The 23,568-nt window shown below is 29.2% G+C and overlaps 2 protein-coding genes across 5 annotated transcripts in view; one reads left to right on the top strand and one right to left on the bottom strand.

The window, feature by feature from the left end:
* LOC107455484 (uncharacterized) overlaps positions 1-23,568 on the top strand; it is a 180,828-nt gene that overhangs the window by 104,254 nt on the left and 53,006 nt on the right. The window contains exon 1 of one of the 2 annotated variants that reach the window (XM_087166353.1): positions 22,863-22,906. The exons of the other annotated variant lie outside the window; for it this stretch is intronic. Coding sequence (XP_087022479.1) covers positions 22,878-22,906 — 29 coding nt within the window. The 5' untranslated portion in view covers positions 22,863-22,877. Of the gene's footprint in view, positions 1-22,862; positions 22,907-23,568 lie in introns of those variants that run through there. 2 annotated transcript variants of the gene reach the window in all.
* LOC107455486 (uncharacterized) overlaps positions 1-23,568 on the bottom strand; it is a 48,197-nt gene that overhangs the window by 13,116 nt on the left and 11,513 nt on the right. Inside the window, exon 1 of one of the 3 annotated variants that reach the window (XM_016073072.4) lies at positions 15,367-15,501. The exons of 1 other annotated variant lie outside the window; for it this stretch is intronic. The gene's annotated coding sequence lies outside the window, so the exon portion shown is untranslated. Of the gene's footprint in view, positions 1-7,923; positions 8,062-15,366; positions 15,502-23,568 lie in introns of those variants that run through there. One more of the 3 variants, XM_016073074.5, reaches the window with a different exon arrangement.

Genomic DNA, 23,568 nt, shown 5'->3' with positions numbered 1-23,568 from the left:
AAGTGTGTATTAAAAAATATACGTTGTTTAAAATACGTATTTAAGAAAGTAGAAACAGATCGAATTCCTATTTGAGAAAATGGACAAGGCTAAAAGTGCATATTTAAGAAGATGGACATAGATCAAAATGCGTAGTTTCAAGAAAAATATATACATTTCTCAAAATACGGATTTAGGAAAATTGACACAAATCGAAATGCCTATTTGAAAAAATGGGCATAGATAAAAATCCGTATTTGAGAAAATGGACATAGCTCAAAATGCGCATGTAAGAAAATATACGTTGTTCAAAATGCGTATTTAAGAAGATAGACACTGCTTAAAATGTGTATTTAAGAAAATATACGTTGTTCAAAATAAGTATTTCGGGATAGACACTGCTTAAAATGTGTATTTAAGAAAATATACGTTGTTCAAAATAAGTATTTAGGGATAGACACTGCTTAAAATGTGTATTTAAGAAAATATACGTTGTTCAAAATACGTATTTAAGAAGATCACTGCTTAAAATGTGTATTTAAGAAAATATACGTTGCTCAAAATGCGTATTTAACACTAGATTGCCTAAGGAAGTCATCTTGATTGCCTTTTATTTCAATTAGAAAAACAATTATGTATATAATGACCCAATTTCTCAGAATTTTGTGACTTTTTGTACAACATATTATTTTTTTTATTGTTAATATTTACTAATAACTTGTCATATAATTGTAAATAATATAAAAAATATCAAAATTTAATTTAAATTTTTTTTTTTTTACACATTAGTTACTCTTTCACAATCCAGCCATTTTGGCTGCTTTTGGGCAATATAGGTATATACTAAGTTTCTATCTTTTTAGTGTTAAGGAAATGGACACAAATCGAAATGCGTATTTAAAAAAATAAACATAGCTAAAAAGCGTATTTTAAAATAGACATAGTTAAAAATTCATATTTAAGAAAATGGTCGACGACAACAAAAAAAAAATGCCCCTTTTCGATGTTAAAACTCAAATCTGAACTATTTAACCTGGAATTTCGTTTACTTTCTTAAACACTCTATAAGCATAATCATTACGGAACTAAGTACTCGATCACTGTCTGGTGTTGGTGTGGCTAAGTATATTACAAATATAACTTTTCAGATGATAACTTTGTATTCAGATCTCTAAGCGATAATTGGCATTTTTAAAAAAAAATTCTACAAGTATATTTACAACAACTTAATACTACAACCCAAAGAAAGTTAGTCTCCCATTTCCAGGAAGGGAATGGAATGATTTAATAGACCAAACCAATTTTTCTTGAAGGAAATGGAATGTTTCATCAGAGAATATACTAAAACAAAATTAATCTAAGATTTTAATTAACATAAAGGAATGATTTAATGGACTGAGACGAAGTTAGTCTCATATTTCTGTGTAAGTAAGTAATGATTTTATTCATTACATTACGTTATTAATGACAATAATAAATATTTATAAATGATTCAATAAATTATTTATCAGAGAGAGATTTAAATGCTTGGTTGAAAATCAAGAACACCTCTCACAGATGGAAGTGAGACAAACTCAAACCTATGATAAATCAATACTCTTGGAGTCCGAAGGATAATAATTTAATTGGATTTATAAATAATTTAATAAATTATTAATCAGAAATTAAATTATTAGGCTTTATAAATAATTTAATGAATTATTTATCAGAGAGAGGTTTAAATGTTCCGTCTAAAGTTACTCGGTTGGATAAGTGTACGAATTAAAAAACATAATTATTATTCTTACAAAATTGCTTTAAATTAACAAATTTAAAGTCACATAAAATAAAACGAAACTGGAAGAAAGTAATAATGAGGCAGCTTACATATTAACAATTCTGTTGCAAGCTGTAAATTACTGCCCCTACTTCACAGAATGAATTATCTGTCCTACTGATTATTTGTTTCGAGATATTCATTCTGTAAATAACAACAACACGCCACGATTTGTCCATTTTTATATGACCTGCCTAGTTCTACAATATGTAAGAACATACAAAAGTTATAAAACTAATGATTCTGAACGATTTAAATTTCGACTGTTATTTAATAACTATTTCGTAAAAAATACGCGTTACTCTCAGAACAGTTCCAAACAAGGTAAGCGTTCTAAAATATCCATTATGTTAAATATCCATCACTTTTCATAACGACTGTCACTATTAACTACTCAGCCGGCCACGTGTTTAGCATGCCTTCTTTTCACATATTTAAATACCCGTTACACCTTAAATCATCTACTCTTCGTTATTTTTCCTTTCTTTCAGAGAAAGTAACTTCATTGACCTAGTTTCGATCCTGTTTTTTATTTTTCTTTATATAAACAAGGACGCACCCGTCCCCCCCCCCTCCTCGGTTGATATAATAAGACAGAGCAACCGGTTTCAAACTATGATTATGTCGACAGTGATAAAGGTCGGTTTCTAATAAGTCTTTTACGTAACTGGTAAAAGATGCTGTTACCGACATTTGTATTGAAATCGACCGCAACACTCAGCTGGATTAACGAGTAAATATAATTGACATAAATGTGACCATGTGGTTAATTGAGTTCATAAATTCTGAGTGGTCCATCTTTTTTAAATGATTCTGCTTCAGGAATTTTAATTAAATTGACCTAAGGATAGCACTAGGAAACATTTTTTTCCGGTTGCATAAGTTTTTAATAATTTTTTTTTTTTACAGATCATAAAATTTTCCTCTGATTTCAAATCTGCAATGCGTTTCTCCCTCCAAGTTACAGATTTTTTAAATAATAGGACATGAGCCGCGATGGCTCAGGGGATAGAGAGTTCGCCTTCCAATGCCTCCAATTCCAGTCGATACGAATTCGGCATCCGGTTTGCACCGACCACAGTGCTGACGTGAAATATCCTCAGTGGTAGACGGATCATGAGTTGGAGTCCTCTTGCCGTCTATCTAACCGTGGGAGGTTCTCGTGGTCTTCCTCTCCATGTAACGGGAATGCGGGTTAGTTCCATCAAAAAGTCCTCCACGAAGGCAAACTTCTCCCAATACTCGATCCAGGAGTTCCCTTGTCTTCTGGATTGGGCTAAAAATTACAAGGCTACGGAGTTCATTAGTTGTCGTAAACCCATAAAATTGGGTCGGCCGTTCAGCGACGGTTACAAAAAAAAAATAATATGACATTTTTAGTCTATTTTTTGTCGAAATGTACAATTTTCAAAGCGTTATATGTAACAGTAAGTCGTATAAATGTTGCAACAAACTTCTAGGGGAGTTAAGGTACATCATCAAGAATTAAAATTGCTTAGAAACCCATGCCCGGAAATGACGTTATACGTCGTTAAGGGAGCTTCCCTATTATGAACTGCTTCTTCGTGTGCTTCTAAACAGGTCATAATAGGGGAAACACCCCTAGCCGCGTACTACGACTTTTCCAGGCATGCGTTCCTGTGTGATTTTAATCCTGATAAGGTGTACTAACTCTCCTAGAAATTTCTTAACTACTTTTACAGTCCACACTTTTATACCTAGAACTTTTACGTGAAGACCTATAATATATGTCTTTAAACTTGTACATTTCGACAAAAAGTAGACTAAAAATACCATAATTTAAAAAAAATCTGTAGCTTTAGAAGTAAAACTAATTTCAGATTTGAAATCCCTACACCAGAATTAGTTCATATCAAGTATTTGTATAAAAGCTACAAAAAATTTGCTTCACAGTGTAATTTATGAAATTTTTTTTTGTGTGTGTTTGTTTGAGATACAAAGAAATAGCCATAATAATTTTTTTAAGTTAATAATCACGCGACAAACAATGTATAATAGTTTTTCCAAATTGCTTTTTAGTTTTTATTTTGGTGCAGATTATATCTTATTATATCTTCGATATCTTATCATATCTTATTACGGATATCTTCGATAAGATTAGATATTTATATTAATTTTATCGTTTTACCCAATTAGAAGAACTAATAAATGAAAAATATTCAACAAGTGGTGAGGGAGAGAAATTAGGTTGGGAAGCACTGTAGCATGTTACAACAAAAGTACAACCATTCCTTATTCTTTTTAACCATTTTAACGAAAAATTCATATTTTATTCTGTACCCTTATCACTTTCATCTCTCATTGTTATAAAATAAGTTATCGCGATGCTTACAAATTTGGCTTCTTGAGAATTTTTATTATCTTTCTATAGAGCCATTTTAAAAATCTCCGGTTACAGTTAATTTAACGTCAGATAAGCATCATATATTTCTAAACTATCTTTATTTCTAATCTGCGCATACAATACCGAAGCTCCCACATTTGGTCCTATTACGTTATTGAAAGAACCGAAAAAGGAATAACAGGTTTTAGTCTAGTTTCAGATACTTGCTATCTCAATTGAATATCTTAAAAACGATATTATAAGTTTATTTACAATTGCTCGTCACTGAAAGCGGAAGTCAACCATAATTCTTTTTTTTTTTAAATAATTTATTAAATTATTCATTTTCTTCTTCTCCCCAACTACTTTTATTCTTGATTTGAAAAACAACGCACCTAGCAATCATTTCGAAAATTCTCGAGCAGACATTTAATTATTCTATTAATCTCAATCAGTGTTAATAATTTATACAGAACAGACAATTACATGCGTATTAATGGAGAAAATGGGGAGTGGCTGTACAGTATGGCAACTAAACACTGTAACACTACAAATTAGGAATTAATATTAATCGTTTGATAAGATAAAGGCTCTCTCACGATTCCAGTGCAGACGATTACACTTTCTATAAGTGCAGACGATTTTTGTTTAAAGCAAAATATTTAGAATCAGTTTAAAGATGACATCGAAAAGGTTGATGGTTAAACAGCTAAATTAAAGTAAATTTCCAGTTATAGTGTTCGTCCTATTTGCGTATTTATCATTTCTATTTAATTTCTGCACGATAAAATGATTCGATATTTGTAACAATATTTTGTAGCCACCCTGTAATTCACTGAGGTGATGAAGTCATGGAATTCATCTTAATATCGTGTCGGACTTCTTCAAGCTCTTCAGGGTGCAGCAAATCGACATGGCATGGACTCAACTAGTACAGTTGAAATTCTTTTGCAGGAATATCCAGCCATTTAGACTCAAAAGTCCACAATTGCGAATACAGGATTTTGTGCACGAACTGACCTCTCGACTATATCCCATAAATGTTCGATGGAATTCATGTCGGGTGACTTTTGTCATTTCTGTACTTCAGTGTTTTTTTTTTTAATCTATTTTTTTTCTGTAAACAAAAATTCCTCAATAATGTAAATTAGTAATTTGTAGTTTTAATTATCCAACATGAAAAACAACTTGTAATAGACTTAAAGATTTTTAATTTAACAAAAAAATCACACAAGAATTCGAAATATTTTATTCAAAAGTTAAAGTTTTGAGACAGTATAACACAGTTCATGTTTTTAATGCTTAGCTTAAATATATGTTATAATTTATCACACAATAATACTCCTGTAGCTTAGCAATTAGTGTAAACGAATTTCACAGAGAATATATAGGAGTGAATCTAGTTCCTGCCTTTTAATTAATCCTTTCTTATTTTTTCTATTGAAGCAGTATGCTAATGGTTTTATTCATTCGATAAATTTGCGCATATACTAAATTAGCTTTACATATTCTTACGTTCCTTGAATATCCTACAGACACTATGCGACGCTTCGTGTATATAAAACTGGAAAATCAATCAGCTAGATTTATGTGTACAAAACAAACTTACAGCAGCGTCGCTGTGTGCGAAACTCATTTGCTTAATCCTTAAAGAATTATAACTCTATTTCTCAAGTGAAAATATTGGTGTTTATTTTATCAGTTTCAGTATCAAAACAGGAAATAACGCACCTGTGGCTACTCGTCTTTTGATTATTAAAGAATCTAAGAAAAAAGTCTCACATTCTGCTATCGTCAGAAATTTTAGAATTCTAAAATCAACTGTTGGCCACATAGTAAAGAAATGGAGGGAAGGAAAAAGTGTGCTCGATCTTCCAAGGTGAGGAGCCTCTCCCTTCTCCCAATACGTCAAGATGTGTTAATCCGAAGAAAGTCTACACAAGAACACCTATCAAATATGCAAGGCGATGGCCACCGAACAAGGACTCTAAGTGGGTAAACCCACCGTCTGAATGCAGCTGAATTGTGTGCACGAGTTCCTGTAAAATAACTTCTCACCCGGACAAAGTGTAGGATGATCTGATTAAAATTTCCAAAGGATCGCGAAGCATAAAAAACAAGAAGGTCCTTTGAGGTGATGAATTCAAATTTGTTTGGAAAAGATGACTGACATTTAATTTGTGTATTGTTTAACATTATGTATTCTAAGTATGTGTATATAGTTTATCATTATCGCGAAGCATAAAAAACGAGGTCCTTTGGAACAATGAATCCAAATTTAATTTGTTTGGAAGTGATGACCGGCGTTTAATTTGTATATAGTTTAACATTATTTATTCTAAGTATGTAGTTTAATATTGTGCCAACCGCGATCCAGCCGCCCCTTCATCCTAACGCACAGAATCGAAATTTTCCTTCATTAAAAAATAATAAATTGTTGCTGATGGCTCTCATCAAATGAATTTTCAATTTATCTGAATAGAACATTTACCGGGTGATCATTGTTTTAGCTGCTCCCAGATGCAAGCAAAAAGAGTGGCTTCCATTCATTTTTTTCGCATTGAAAATTTCAAAAAAATTTTTAAAAAATCAAGAAAAATACGTATAAAAATACATAATGTTAAACTATATACAAATTAAACGTCGGCCATCACTTCCAAACAAATTAAATTTGGATTCATCATTCCAAAGGACCTTTTTGTTTTTTATGCTTCACGATAATGCTAAACTACATACAAATACTTAGAATAGATAACTCATTCGATAGATTTTTTAGAATAGATTTTTTGTATTATGAACATTTAGGAGATATTCTAGGATATTAAGGTGAATAATTTATTTGAAAGCTATAATATCAAAATTACATGGTGTAAATTTTTTTAGATACTCAAGAAATTTAACAAAGTGTGATGAAAGTTGTAAGCTTCTCGTACTCTTACAGATCTTGGACTTATTTACTTAATTAATTTAATTAGCAGACTATTTCATTATGTTTTCTGCATGTATATATAACATGTAAACTTAAATCAATGATTGTTCTTATAAATATTTAGTATTATACTAACAATTTTAATTGAAATTCAAAAACACATTTGGACTATGGACGCAACCCGAATGATATATAAGAAAAACCTATGACAAAATATTGCAATTATCGGTATTTCGTAAGAAATAAGGAGAGACGTCAAGAAACTTTGAATTACAAATAAATAACTAATAGATTTAGGTTAGAACAGGCGTTTCCATTACATTTAAAATGCGTGATCTTTATATTTTGTAATTATTTCATTAGTATTGTATTATGCCATTAGTAGTTTAGTAATTATTTCATAAATTTCATAGTTTATTGACAAATATCTTTAACTTAGTTGAATTTTATAGATAACATTCTAACTAAACCGTTTGTTAATCTATAGGTCTTTCTATTTTCAAAAATGAGAATTTGTGTTGTATAATGAATATTTACAATACTAATTTCAAATTAAAATGAAAGAGATCTGGTCGTTTATTTTTAGTCTTGACTTTAAAAAAAAGGTTAGAAACCCCCGCAGAGGAGGAATAAATAAAAAAAAATCACTTGAAAACTCATTCTCATGAAAACTCGGTATCACTGCCTAATATTTCTCAACTGCATTTCTTAACTATTTAAACAGTAACTAAAATATCAGAGTTCGAATATTAGAATTCTTTGAATATTAGAATAGTTCGAATATCAAAAATCTTAAATCAACAAGTTTGATTCGAAAATAAATATCTCTATATTTTTAAACAGTTTTAAACTTACCTTTTTATTCCTTCAGACGATAAATGTTTAATCAAAACAAACGATAAATGTTCTAAGACTCGTTGCACATGGACGTTTGTTTTCACTCCAAATGAACTTCTCGAGCTAATGAACCCGAAAACAACTCAGATCAACACACAAACACCCATTCGAATGATGATTGGAAGTTGAAAAAAAGGAAAAGCAATATACCAAATAAAAATTCTGTGTTCGTATTTGCATCGTTCCAAAAGTAGCATCTTCTCCCCTGAATAGATGGAAGGAAACTCGTTCGCTTCCCTTTGTTCTGGACAATGAGTTCGTTGCTTTAACCTCTCTCTCTAAAAGGTGAACGCTAATGACGATACTTTCAAGTCTTTCATTAGAATCACTTTTATTTTCCATTTCTACCGATTTTTGTTTCCGTTCTACATCTTAAAAGTTAAATATTCTTCCAGGACAGTGGGAATTGTATTCGTCAAACAGAATTATATTTTGACATTCTTTAATTTTCTATTAATATTCTAATAATAACAATCGAAATAACATTAAAATTAGCTACTAAATACAATAAATATTATTTAAGCGGTTTTTGTATCTGTTAAGCAGTGAACTAATTATTTCTTTTAAAAATTATTGAAAATCTTATTTAGATACTCTATAAATCTACATTGCTACGTTTGATTATTTCATTAAAATATTAATCAAAATAATTGCAAAGTAGACTACCAATTAAGATAAATATTATTTATGCTGTTTTACATTTTGTTATAAATTGGACTAATTATTTCTTTTAAAAATTATTGAAAATCTTATTTAGGTATTATCACATGCACCCTTTACATAATGTGACAATTTACTCTTTTATTTAAATCTAGTCTTTTAATTTTTAAAATTTTATTTCTTATTTTATATATAACAATTTAATTTTATTTCATGTGAAATTTTCCATGTAATTTTCTTAAATTAAAGTTCTTGTTTTTCCGCAATTTAAGCATATAATTTTCTTAAAATGCCTTTGTCTGGCTAAATTTCACTTTTTTTTTCGTAATGTATATTAATTTTCTGTTCGCCCTTCTTCGCTGGTCAACGCGGTCATCGCGCAGTGTGGCGAGTTACCCCTCTATTCCCACCTTTCTTTTTTCTTCATTTAGTTTTTTAAGGGGGGCTTTCTTAACCAATCCCTTTCATCTGATTTTCAAACTTTCCCCTCTTTAAATTTAATTGGCTAACGCTTTTCTGATTCTACCAGTTAACGAATTTTTGAAGATGCTTTAAGATTCCCTCTCGAGATGCTTGCCTTTTTTTTTTTTTTTTTTTCTTTTTTTTTTTTTTTTTTTTTTTGAACAGCCGACCCAATTTTTGGGTTTACAACTACTAATGTTCAACTCCGTAGCCTTGTTATTTTGAACCTAATCCAGAAGACAAGGGACTTTTTATAGATGAAGGTTGACATTGTCTATGACTACTCTCCCCAGATTGGTGACCCGGACATGATGTGAACATGCCTACCTTGGCAGAAGCGCCCACTACGATTTGAACAATCCAACTTCGATCGTTGAACAGTTGACTTGCTACTAGTGAAGACGACATTGACCTCCACACGCTGTTGCTTCTCAGTCTCGGTCACACACAACGCTCAGCGTATACGATCGACTACTAAAGGCAACACAGAAGTGACCACGACATTGAACTTAATAGAGCTCTCATGATCGGCACGCAAAGGTACGGTGATTTTAATACAGCTCTCCCGACTTCTCACAAACAAACAGCAATGAATCAACTAGTGGTGTCCGTTCATTGAATTCTATCACAGGTATAATTCTGGTGGAGTAATACTGTAGTGTATAAAATATAAATATACAAAAATATAATTCCAATAAATTAGAATTCCAATAAAATATAATACATTACGAAAATATTATTCCAATTCACTAGTATATAAGGCATGTTAACTCGATTCGATGGTGGGGTACCTTTTCATACATGTAGGTTGACATTGTCGATAACTATTTTTCTTACAGGTATAAATGTAGATATTCAATTTACAGAAATTAATTACGGTTTGTGGATTTAATTAAAATTAAAGGCTGAGAAATAGGTTGTAAAAACGTAAATCTCGTCGATACGGGCATAAGTCCGTATCTCGGAGAGAGAGGGGGGCAGAGGGTACACCCCTTGGTGTCACCAAGCAAGCATCATTTTAAAGCATCTTCAAAAATTCGCTAACTGGTTTAGACCCATGAAAGCGCTAACCTATTAAATTTAAAGAGGGGAGAGTTTGAAAATCAGATGAAAGGGGTCGGTTAAGTAAGCCCCCCTTAAAAAACTAAATGAAGAAAAAAGAAGGGTGAGAATAAAGGGGTAACTCTCCCCACAGGAAATGCAATGACCGCGTTGACCAGCGAAGAAGGGCGAACAGAAAATTAATATATACGAAAGAAAACGAAAGGAAAACGAAATTTTACGAAAAGAAAAGTGAAATTTTTCTAGACAAGATATTTTAAGAAAATTATATGCTTAAATTGTGGAGAAAGAAACAACCCCAATTTTAAAAAATTACATGGAAAATTTCAAATGAAATAAAGTTAAACTGTTATAAAAAAAGGGAAATAAAGATTTAAAAATTAAAAGATTAGATTTAAATGAAGGAGTAAATTGTCACATTAAACAAAGGGTACGTGACAGATCTATTTTCAGCTTTAATCATTTCATTAAAGTAGTAATCAAAATAAGGAACATATAAGTTAAATATTTATTGCGTAGTTTTATAATTTGTTGTTGACGGAAATAATTAATTCTCTTAAATATTATTAAAAATGTTTTGTTTGTATTTTTAATTCTCGATTGATGCGTTTATAATTATTTCCTTAAATTTTAAATAGCTCAAATAAACAATCAATAAATATAAATATCATGTACGCTTTTTTTTTAATTTCTTCATGTAACAAACCGATTGAATGCTTTGAGATTTATTGAAAACAATTTCTACAAAATAAATATTTTTTTAAAGTTTAATCGAATAATTTGTAAAAATAAAGCTAAAAATATTCCAATTAGGTAACTGGAAAGAATAAATATGATATAAAAATATTTAGTATTTATTATAAATGTATAAAAAAAAATATCTAAAATCCCAAATTTTTCCTCAGCCTTATTTGAGAATATATTAAGCCGAAATATACCAATGTCACCATATAGTCGACTTAGCACTTCTACCAATAGGATAGAATGTCACACTAAAAAGTGCGGTCAAAACTACCAGAATATGGAAAAATTTACCGTGCTTATGAGAACACCAGAAAACTTGGTAATTTTTACCGAAGGGATCTGTTGATTTAGTTTGGTAAAATTAGCAAAAAATACGGTTTTATAATATGCGATAAAATTTGGTAAAAAGGTAAAATTTGATAATTTTATCATGATACCTTAGACCAGGGGTGGCGAACCTTTATACACCAACGTGCCATTTTTTCTAAAAAATTGTTTGATGAGGTCATAGACGTGCCGTCAAATAATTTTGACTTCGTGATTATTGGGAAAATAATAATTCTAAATACTATCAACTCAAAACTCTTTATTTACATTGAAAAAAAAAATTTTTACTGTCTCAGCTATACGCGTAATTCAACTTAAATCAACATCAGTGTGACTTCTGTTGTTGCAGATTAGATGACAAATAACTTATACAGTCAATTCGCTATAACTCGAAGTACGATAACTCGAATATTACTATAACTCGATTGTTTTATGAGGTCCCGACCCTTTTATCTTCAATTTCATGCTAATTATTCTCGATTACTCGAATTTTACACCCTTTAACTCGATTTGTTTTGGATCTTTTGAAGCAAGAAAAAGATCCTAGGAGCTGATATCTTGTCCCTTCCTTTGCAACACACACACAATGTCTTTCGCACTCTTCATGGAGAAGCTAAAGCTGTCCCTCTTGAAGTATGTGAACAGTGGTTAAATGAAACGTTACCAAATTTACTTCAAGGATACAGTTAAAATGATGTTTTCAATATTGCTGAAATGGGTTTATTTTTTAAATGCCTTCCAAATAAGATAGCTATGATGCTTAAGGATAAAAACTGCTCAGGGGGTAAAATGAGCAAGGAACGTTTGACTGTCCTAGTTGGAGGAAATGAGTCTGGGACAGAGAAATTGCCCTTACTTGCTATCGGAAAATACCGAAATCCCCGATGTTTCAAGAATGTAAAAACGTATCCTTTGGATTACAAGTCTAACAAAAAGTTTTGGATGACATCAGTATTATTTGAAGACTATGTAAGAAAATTGGATCGGAAATTCTTCGCTAAGAAAAGAAAACTGATACTCTTTATGGATAGATGCACAGCGCATAGTGATCTACCTAATTTGAAGGCAGTAAACTTGCAATTTCTCCTGCCAAACACAACAGTTGCAGCCGATGGACCAGGGTATCATAAAGTGCTTCAAACAGTTTTATCGTAAATGGCTTGTCAGAAAAATGATGTTAAATATTGTAAGCATTTAGAAGATTTGTAATTAATAAGCATTAATTAAATAATCCGACAATATTTTGAAAGTCCAAAACCGAAACTAACGGTAAGTCGAACTTTCGATATGTCGAAGTTTTTCGTCAGTACTATCAGATTCGAGTTATCGCGAATTCACTGTATTAGGTTGTAAGATGTTAGTTTAAGCAGGACTGTTTATTTTTTTTGTTGTTATTTATTTATTGTTAGCTTGTTTTTTATGGTTATTAATTGCTTTATTAATTGCCAGTTAATTTTAGCATTCATTGTTAATTTTTTCATTAATAATTGTTTATTATTTTGCGTGTTTTTTGTGAATTTTAATTTAATTGTTACATATGCTTCATAGTTTAATAGCATTTGAGTAATAACAATTCATAGTGTAATAACAAATGTGATCGGTGACGTACCCAAAATTTTGTGTCGGGTGCCATAAATGGCACGCGTGCCATTGGTTCACCATCCCTGCCTTAGACCATCACATAAAAACTATTTAATCGGTTAAATTTACTTTTCAGATTTGTACTTTTTTCTAAATGAGTAATAATAAGAACTATATTTTAAAATTCAGAATTTCTAGTAAACCTTTATCGTATGTACGAAAAAATTACCAAATGGATAGCTTAAATATCGTATATTTTGGTTTTATTTACCAGAATTATGAGTTGTTTTTTTTATTGTTTTTTTATTGTTTTTTTAACGGAAATGTCATTAGAAAACAGCACGGTGATTTTACGAATTTTTTTTTTTTTACCGAGTACTAATATGGCGGGAAAATCCTATGGCTGTTATATTTATTATATTTGTTACATTTTTTATTTCAACACTCTAATTGTTGTCACATTATCTCGAAAGTATTAATCACAAATATAAGTGCACTAATATAATAATGTAAAAATTACCCATCTGGTATAATTATAATAATTAATCGTAATATTAATTGTAATAATAGTAATATTAAGTACAATTAATATTATAATTACACCTTTTTGGGTAATTTATAACTTGAAATATTTCAGTACGTTGACATTGAAATTATTATCATTTATTTAACATAATGCGTTGATTCAAGATTTTAATTCGAAATATTAAAAAAAAAATCAATAATTAAGATAGAAAGAAATAATAATTTCTTTTACTTTTTTCACACAATCGATGAAAAATCAGTTCTTTTACTTGATTTGAAGCAAAGCATAATCATATCTATGCGGTTATAATTTTGAACAAAACTCAAAAGGAACTCTTGAATCACGCTGTACTGCCCGAATTCTTCTTTGTAAAAAAATTTCACTAAAAATAAAAAAAAAAATTTCCTAAAAATTGAAAAAAATTGCCTGAAAATAAAAAAAAAATTCCCTAAAACAAATCCCCCCCCCCCTGAAAATAAGAAAAAATTGCCTGAAAATAAATTTTTCTTTCAACTAAAATAAATTTTTTTCCCTAAAAATAATTTTTTTTTTCCTAAAATAATTTTTTTCTTGTTTCAAAGTGACCTGAAAAACTTCTATAATTAAGAGAAGAGAACCTCCCACAGTTTGAATACCATAAATGAAACTCAAGGACTATCATGATTCGTGATGACACTGAAAGAAATTCTGGATCAAATTACGGTATAAAATGCCGACACTTGGTGTATCGTCCATAAAATCCATTTTTACCGTAAAATATTATACCTTAATTTTTACAGTAATATTTATTTAATTAGAGTGATTTTACTGTAATTATTAGTCTAAAAATTACGGATCAGATTTTTATATAGTATTTTTTTCCGTAACACGCGCCTGTAAAAATGGATTTTCGAGTAAAAAGTATTACCACCCTGAGTGCCGGTACTTTTACCTTAATGTGAGTCGAATGTTTTTATTGGAGCTACTTTAAACCAGTATATGCCAGCTGTGAGAAACATTCTGATCTCTCGTAAAACTAAACCGAGTACTACATCTCTTGAACCAATTTTACCTTAATGTTCTAATATTACCATTTTAATAATGAAATATGACAGCGAAGATGTAATAATGCAATTATCAATGCGGCACCAAAGTCGTGCAATTTTTTTGCAAAAACTAATAACTTGACAAAAGTTTCAGCGGCTCTGGGTGAAGAACATATTAGCTGCGTTTGAAACTTTTTACAACAAAACTCGCTACATTTTGCATAAGGAACGTGATGCTAACTATAAATTTGTAGCGTTTAAAAACGTATTACTATTATAAAAACATTCGAATTGCATTGAAATAACTTGAAAATTTACAGATATAAAATATTACATGCATTTCCGACTTTAAAATGTACCAATATGAATTGAATAAACTTGATAAATGGAACTGTTTCATTGCAGTCTTTTAGTTTAGCGGCTAAGCGATTACGCATTTTATTACCTTCTAAAAACAGGTCTGATTATAATACTGTGATTCTTAATTTGGTATCAAATATGTAATATATTGTAATTTTTATTACGATGACAAACATGTATATACATTATTTTATTGCACTGTATAATTTTTCTTCTTTTCAGTATATAAATAATTTGAATAGTAATATTGAGCAAAATTGAGAAGTACACAATTGAGTAATTTTACTTGTATGAACTAAGTATAATTTTTCTTCTTTTGGATTAAAAACCTATAATGTATAAAGTATAAGTGATACTCCAGGCATAATTAAGTACATATTATTCCAGTAATTCCAGTTCAATTCTAATTATTATCGCTCTATGCGAACAATTATGTATTATTTTAAGCATAATTTTTCATCGTTCAAATAAAAATTTTATAATGTATATATTTCGCTGTTCTTTTTTTTAATAAATTACTTATATTAGAAAACGAGCCGCCTTATAAAAAGTGTGTTTCATTTGAAATAATCATTAAAATGAAGAAAAAAAAATTCGGTCCTGTACTAAAATATCAAACACAACAGTGATATCAAAATATCTAAATCAACTTACGGTCTTAATAGCACAATCCTTCTCTTTAATTTCATCAAAAACATGGAAGAACGCGTAATCCGGTTCGTGTTTAAAGCAGCTTAGAGTGACGATCTCTATTCGATTGTGTTTCCGAGTCTAGATACAAAGAGCTGTGACGAAATCACAAGGACCAACAAATCAAAAAGGGTTGAATAACTAAAGCGAGCAAGTCATTAAAAAGCTGCTGCATTTATAAACTTGCTCTCAAAATCCAGCTCTTTTTCGTGTTTCTGGAGATTTGATTTTTCTTTTTCCTATGCGGGAGCGAGAAAATTATTACTTTTTTTTGATTGACACGGGGGGAAATAAAACGGTCATTGCGTCCACAATCTTTTCTTGCAGGTAACATTAAAACGTTTTGTATAATGATCCTTCAAAATATATATTATGATTGTCGAATATGCCACTTTATCAACCTCTTTTATTTCTCGAGAAAGCTTTGTGTTCTCTTTTTTTTCCCCTACTTTCTCTATTCAAATCTCTAGAAGGAAGGAAAAAAAAGTTTAAAAAGTGATTATTTCCGAGCCGGTAAATGCTTTGTGACCACTTCAAAGTAATCAGTACACCGATGTTAAGTATAAAATTCCTCAAAAATAAACAAAGCGAAATGTAAGTGATATGTGGGTTGAGTTACTCAATTTAATATATCTCTATATTTAAAAATTATCAGCGCCATATTAACATTCAAAAACAAGTTCGAAATTTATATATATATGTGTGTGTCTGTGTTAAATTCCAATACATTTGAAATTACATTTTTAAAAATTTTTTGATTCTTGAGATTGAAAGTACAGATTAAAGTAAACATTTAATGCTGTCTTAATATAAACTTGCATAGCTGTAGAAAGTAATTAATAAACATGATTTTTTTTCTAAAAAAAAATTGCAAATAATGTTAATTAAAATTCTACCTTTTGGTTTAAAAAGCATGGAATTAAAATCTGCATTATATTTTATTGGTGGAAAATGTATATTTCTAAAGCTTGAGGTTATATTAAAAAAAATTACCCTAATATGCCAAAAATAGAAAAAAAATGCTGATGAATTCAGATATTTTTTTTCCTGATATAGTGTCATTATTCTTCCCTTTCAAACTCTTACAAAGTCTATTTGAAACAGTAGGATTATTAACTGGTAACTGGTATTTTTTTCTCATAATATGTTTACAGTATCTTTGACATTATCAGATTTTCTATAAAGAAATTTTGTGAAAAAAAATTCCAATGAGTACACAGATTTTTGTAAAACATTTTTTGCTTATCTATTTTGGTATAGGATTAAAAATGAATATTTTAATAAAAAATATACATAGATTAAATATTTATTTATTTTTTGATGAATGACTGTATTTATAAGCACAATCTGTTACATTTATTTTGTCATTTTAAAAATCAAAAGAAAAAAAAAAGAAATCACAATTTTCAATTAAAATTATGGTTTGCTAATTGAATTATTTTTACAGTTAAAGTATTCTTTAAATTCTCTATTTCATCTAGTCTTTAAATTTCAATCATGCATCTGTTTCAGAATGGTTGCTATGCATTCAAAGCTATGTATTACAATGAAAAATTATTTTAGTAAGTTAGAGTTTCCAAAATATTGTTATAATATTGTTTTAATATTAATTTAATTTTGATTAAACTCTTATAAAGTTTTTTTAGTCATAAATTAAAGTTCTTACAGTGTATTTGAATAAAAATTTAAATAATCTGATTGAAATCAAAAAAATCCGATTGAAATACAAAAAATCACGAACTCTGCTAAAAACTCTACAGCTCAAAGAATCACACTGCAGCTCAGAGAACGCGGATTGTTTTTCGCTTTTTTCCCTTAAATAATGACCATCTATCCATTGCTATAGACAGATTTATCTTTCTCGAAGTCTTGATTTTATAAACTCGCACTTGATCTCAAGAGAAACAAAGAAAAAATGAATAAATACAATAAAAAAAATAAAAGATTAGATGTTGCTTAATATTTACCTCGAAATTTTTAAAAATATAAAAAGCTCGAGGGAGAGACGAAAACCGCTTCCAATTTAAGCTGTTAGATTATATAAGATTACAGTTTTAGTTTTGAATTTCTAAATGCTGATTACAAGTACATCTGTTGAAAAACTGGAGACAAATAGAACAGAAAAAGTATTAATTATGAACAAATGAAAGGAACGCAGTCTACAATCTAGTCCATAGAATCTTATTGGTGCATAGCCACTCAATATTTCTCCTATAGGGCATTAATTCAAGTACATGCTGAGTTGTTGATTACTTATCCATCACATTAACACGGCTAAGTGATCTACAACTCGGCATGTTTTGAAAATCAGAAATGGGAATCCTTAGAAATATGTTATATTATTAAAAGAAATAAGGTTTTATAAGGTTAGAAATAAGGTTCGATTAAATCATTTAACATATTTAAGTTCTCTTTTAATCATTAAATTACATGTTAACAGGTGCAAATTCGATCATTAGATGGAAAGTTATTAAAGATATTCAGTTTCATTTTTGTATCATCAGTATATGCAGAAAACGCTATGTTATATCAAAATTGCATTTAGGATTTGAAAGTGCAATTATTAATATTTCAAAATGACAGTTTACCTGACCTAAATCAAAAATTTTTACGTATACTAAAAATGCATTAACAAAGCATCTGGAGGAGTAAATAAAATTAAACAGTGCTGAACATTTCAAAAGCACTTTTTCTATTCAAAACAAAAACAAATGAATTATATTAACTTTTAACCTTGTTTCAACATTTATGTAAAGTTAAGGTGATAGCTGTCAACTCAATTCAACCCAAAACGTTCTCATTAATTCTATGCGTCAATCACACCTCCTCAAAAGCAAATTATCTGTTTATTTTTATATTATAAATTTGCTTTTTGAAGAGGAAATCACTTATTGAAACACGTCTTTCATAATATTTCAATTCATATAATCTCAGTTGTAACATTACAAACAAGTTGAGTTGTCGACATTTCTTTTACATGTCCATTATCCTACTTTTTAGAAATTCCTTAATTTGATTTTAAACTTTTTGAACATGTCAAAACTTTAGATACACAGAAAGTTCTTTTATTCTATTTAATTATTAATCTATTTTATTTTATATCAATTACATGTTTTGCAAATTCAGAAATTTATACAAACATTTTATACAACACAGTTTGTACAAAACTACGAGCATTTTATAAAAATTTATTTCATTCCGCATAATTACTTAATGTATGCTTTTTTTACAAAATCATTAATTTGGTTACAAATTTTTTTTAACCAATTAAAAATATAAATATTCAGAAAATTCTTTTATTTCAAAATATTCAGTCTGTCCTAATTTTTTAAAAATTCCTTAATGTGATAACAAATTTTTTAAAAAATAGTTTAAAATTCTTACAGTCCACTGAATTATAAGCTAATTAAACGTTCGCTTCTTTTAATTTAAAATTCCTTTTAGTTCGCAGTGGATAACTAAATCGTATTTTAATTAATAATTTAGTTTCTTTGTTATAATGTTTAAACTGAATCCTAATCCATTTTTACAGCAGTCAACACTATACCCCTTTATAAGGCAATGTTTTTTTAGTAATGTTTATGTCAAAATAATTTTTGGATTGATTAATTTGAATTAAGATAATTTTTTGCTGGAAAATTTTTCATTATTTTACCTACTGTAATGAACTTGTCATAAACTTGAATTTCCGTGCTTATTAATAACCGAATTTATAAAATCTGAGATTCTTCAAATTAACTGTGAACATATAAAGCACGAGAGCAAATAGTTTTCCAGGGTTAGCCTTTCTCTTCTTGACCCTTCGCTAACCTTTACTATTACTTACATTTATGTAAACAAAGCTCATTTTCTTAAACTATCAGCAGAGAGGCCTCCCAAATCATAGGTGGGAAAAGAGCTTCATTTATGAATTAATAAAGTTTGTGCCAATTATGCTTCTCACTGCCATATGAAGGGTTAAAATGCGGATACAAACTTTCCCTTCGTTCAAAAAAAAAAAAAAAAAAAAAAAAAAAAAAAAAAAAAAAAAAAGAGCCCAACACTCAAAACTCAAAAAAAATCCTGTAGCAAAAATATTTTTAGCCTGATATTCTCCAATATGTCTACTGTAAAAAAGTTTTCAAAAGAATTTTATGAAAATTTTACAACAGTGTCATGGTGTTTCCTAGTTGTGTGTCACAGTTTCTTAACAAAAGGCAATAGAGCTGTGATGGCTCAGGGGATAGAGCGTTCGCCTTCCAATGAGGTGAACCGGGTTCGAATCCCAAAGATGGCTGGTCGATACTAATTCCACATCCGGCTTGCACCGAAAGCAGTTCTGCAGTAAAATATCCTCACTAGTGATCATCGGTGAGAGTCCCCTTGCAGTCAGGCTAACCGTTGGAGATTTTCGTTGTTTTCCTCTCCGTGTATTGCAAATGCAGGTGAGTTTCATCAAAAAGTCCTCCGTGAAGGCAAATGTCTCCAAATACTTGATCCAGGAGTTCCCTTGTCTTCTGAATTGGGTTCAAAATTACAAGGCTACGAATTTGAACATTAATAGTCGTAAACCCAAAAATTGGGTCAGCCGTTCAACGACGATTATAAAATTAAATAAAAATAAAATTCAATAAATTTGTTTATTATGTTACTGTATTAATTAGCAAAATATTTTACGTTCGTAATGTGATTCAAGAAAGTTTTGTGTTTGTGCTAATTTTTGTGTTTGTAATAAAATTATCAAAAAAAAATTTTTAAATATAAAAAAGAATTCTTTTAAGTCTCTAAAAATACGGAATAAATAGGAAATTTTGTTCTACTGGAGGGGATCGGGAAATGTTGTTATGACTTCTAAACAATCCAAACTTCCTTTTCTTCTATTTTATGATTTTCATAAGAACAAGTTACAACTACACGTATTCTCTTACCCACCTCCTCACGTATACAGATAAAGATAATTCACAGCAACAAATGCAATAAAAAAAACAGTCTAAAAATGTCTTTTGTAGAACAGCAGATAAAAATAAATCAATTCATAAATTTTTTTAATATTTATTAATACGGTTTTAATCTTTATATTAAGCAAATCATAATGTAAATAACAATTAGATTCTAAATGTTGCAATATCATTTCGATTTTTGTAAACAATATGGAGGATTTAAAAAAAAGTAATAGATCTAGCGTAAGTGATTACTTTAGAAAAAAGAACCTACGAATCGTGAGGAGACAATAATTAAAAGATTAACTAACGAATGCACGTTCTTACAACAAATTATTTTTGGAAAAGAACATTAATTGTTTAAAAGAAATGTCCTAATTTCTCTGCTTTAAGCGCTTATTTGGAATGCTTTATATGTATCGCTACTAAACCTACAGTAACTATTAATATTCAATGTATATCCATCCTTTATTGCCTTCGCCATTTGTTTTATTAAAATACATTATAGTCAAACATTATAAAAGTGGAAAGACCGTCTTATATAAGCTACTTTAGTTTTATTTATTTTGCGTATTAAGCATGCGTCTGTTAATATTTAAGCATAGAAAATTAAGTATATTGCATTTAAAAAATGATGTAATTAAAAACAAAACGAATTGCCCAATTTTATTTTTACCGGTAAAAAAATTTATCCTCTAATACTTAAATATAATATCCTCTACAGTCGACGGATCATCGGTTAGGGTCACGTTGTGTTAGGTTAACCGTGGGTGGTTTTCGTGGTTTTCCTCTTCATGTAATGCAAATACTGGTTAGTTGCATCATAAAGTCCTCTACGAAAGTAAATTTCTCCCAATGACTCATCCAGAAGTTCTCTTGTCTTCTGGATTGGGTTCAAAATTACAAAGCTACGAAGTTGAACACTGGTATTCGTAAACTCAAGATTGGGTTGGCTGCTCAACGACGGCTATAAAAATAAAATGAAAAGTAAAAAGATAGATAAATGTAAATCCCTATATTTTAATTTTTTTCCCCGTTAAATTTAAGCCTGCTAATGTATTAAGTATATAAAGTACAATATATTCAAAAATTAAGTGAATAAAAGAAAAAGGCGAAGTACTCGAGTTTTATTTCTTTCTTTTGAATCTGAGACTTGTTGATGTTTAAGTATAATTGATGCTTAAGTTGTAAGTTATAAATTAGATTCAATAATTATAGGGACAAAAAGACACATGAATGTAAATCTCTCGATAATAATGTTATTCCATTAAATATGTGTCCACTAATATTTAAATATCGAAAATCTCGATTAATATTTTAATAAAAAATTAGTTAAAATTAGCGGCAAACTTTTGTTCTCAACGATACTTCAGTACTACAAACGATGCTGAAGTTAAATTGAAAGGTTAGGCTCAAAATAAAGAACAATTTTTTCTGAAGATAGCATTTTTATTTCAAACTGTTCCTTAGAATTGTTTCCATGTATGTACTTTACATATTATTTTTCATTTTCCCTAAATAGGTGCATAATATTAAGAAACATAATGAACTCGTGGTATTTTTTCACAAAAACGCTCTTCTGAAAAATTTGAAAAAATTAGTTATTATAATTATCAATTATTATAGCTATAAAAATTAGTTATGACAAAATTATTAGATTGATATATATATATATATATATATATATATATATATATATATATATATATATATATATATATATATATATATATATATATATATATATATATCATTGTCTACGAGTGCTTCAGTGAAACTATTATTTTTAAAATACTTCTGAAAAGGAGAACTTTTGAATCATATTTTAATTTCCTATTTTAAATTCGCCCCTTTGATAAAGTAAGCCTTATCAAAACCACCCTTGACAAGAATTCTAAAAATATTTATTTAGCGCGGTTATTTTTAAACACCTTGTGTTAATGAAGAGTCTTTCCTATGCTCTAACATTGTGAATCATCAACTTGAATCAATTCAAAATAATGGAATAATAAGGAAAGAGAATCATGTAATCAGTTGCGAAGATTCTCTGTAGAATGTTTTAAAATTAAATCAATAATTGAAGGTAATTTTGAATTTTTTGGGGAAAAAATAAAGATTAAGCGCTTCTGCTGACTAAAGTGCGTGTAATCTGTAAAGTAACTACCCCCTTGTCAAAAAATCTAGTACACTTCTGAAAAACTAGGAACAACTTTTAATCATGATATCAATACCTTAAACCAAATTCAGTGCCAATCTGTTGCAACCTTAATATGGTGTTAAATAGAACTAAATTTCCGTACAAGTTGAACCATAGCATCTAATAATTAAGTTTAAGTAGATAATATGGTTCAACACCATGTTAAGTTGGCACACAATCAAGAACGATAAAATACTTAATTTCAAGGGATTAAAAAAACTGAAACTTAATATAAAAGTAAGACACTGTAATTTAATGACTTTCGTAAGACTTTAAATGACCTATTGAATTATTATTTTAGAAAAGGATTATGGAAGGATATTTCCGAAGAAGAAATTTTATAAACCGCAGTGGGTCAAATGACGGGGCATGTCTGTGGTCTAAAAAGGTAAAGTTCTCAATTTGAAAAGTTAAAAAGAACATGTTTTAAAAAACTACTTATACCTTCATTTGGAAAGTGAAAAACCAAAAAGAAAAAATAATAACTCTTCTGAGAACCATTAAGCCTAAGGCAAAACTTGATCCACTTACATTAATAACCTCAACTTCTACTTTCACCCGGAAATCAGAGCAAATTTTATTTTATTTTGTATTAATCCCCTCGCTTTAATCGTTTCTTCGCCTGAGTGATAATAATTAATTTAAAAACGAGCAGTTAAATCCAATTAAAAGAACCGTCCACATTATTTTCGAAAATGATGTTTTAATCAAACTTACTCACCGTGATGTTAACATTTAATTCACGAATCCTTTCTTAAACGAGTTATTCATTTAAAACAATTTTTTGTTGTGTTTAAATTTTAATCGTTATTGTAATTCGTGTCCTAAGCATTATTTACTTACCCCGAATTCACACATTCACTTTCATATCAAAAAGTAATTATTAAAAAGTATATCATATGAAAAACTTTTTCCCATCTCTGGTAGAGATTAGAAATTTTATATTGAATTGAAGATTTAAAAACTTGTAAATCTGTTTGCGTCGATTGAAGAACGTATCATGCATCTAAATATTACGCGTTGTAATTAAAGTGTAGAGAGCGCACTGTA

This window comes from Parasteatoda tepidariorum, chromosome 6 (assembly GCF_982258835.1).
Source record: "Parasteatoda tepidariorum strain Cologne lab strain chromosome 6, Ptep-v5.0, whole genome shotgun sequence".
NCBI lineage: Eukaryota > Metazoa > Arthropoda > Arachnida > Araneae > Theridiidae > Parasteatoda > Parasteatoda tepidariorum.
The sequence above is the reverse complement of the archived record's forward strand: the minus strand, read 5'-3'. Positions and strand labels throughout refer to the sequence as shown.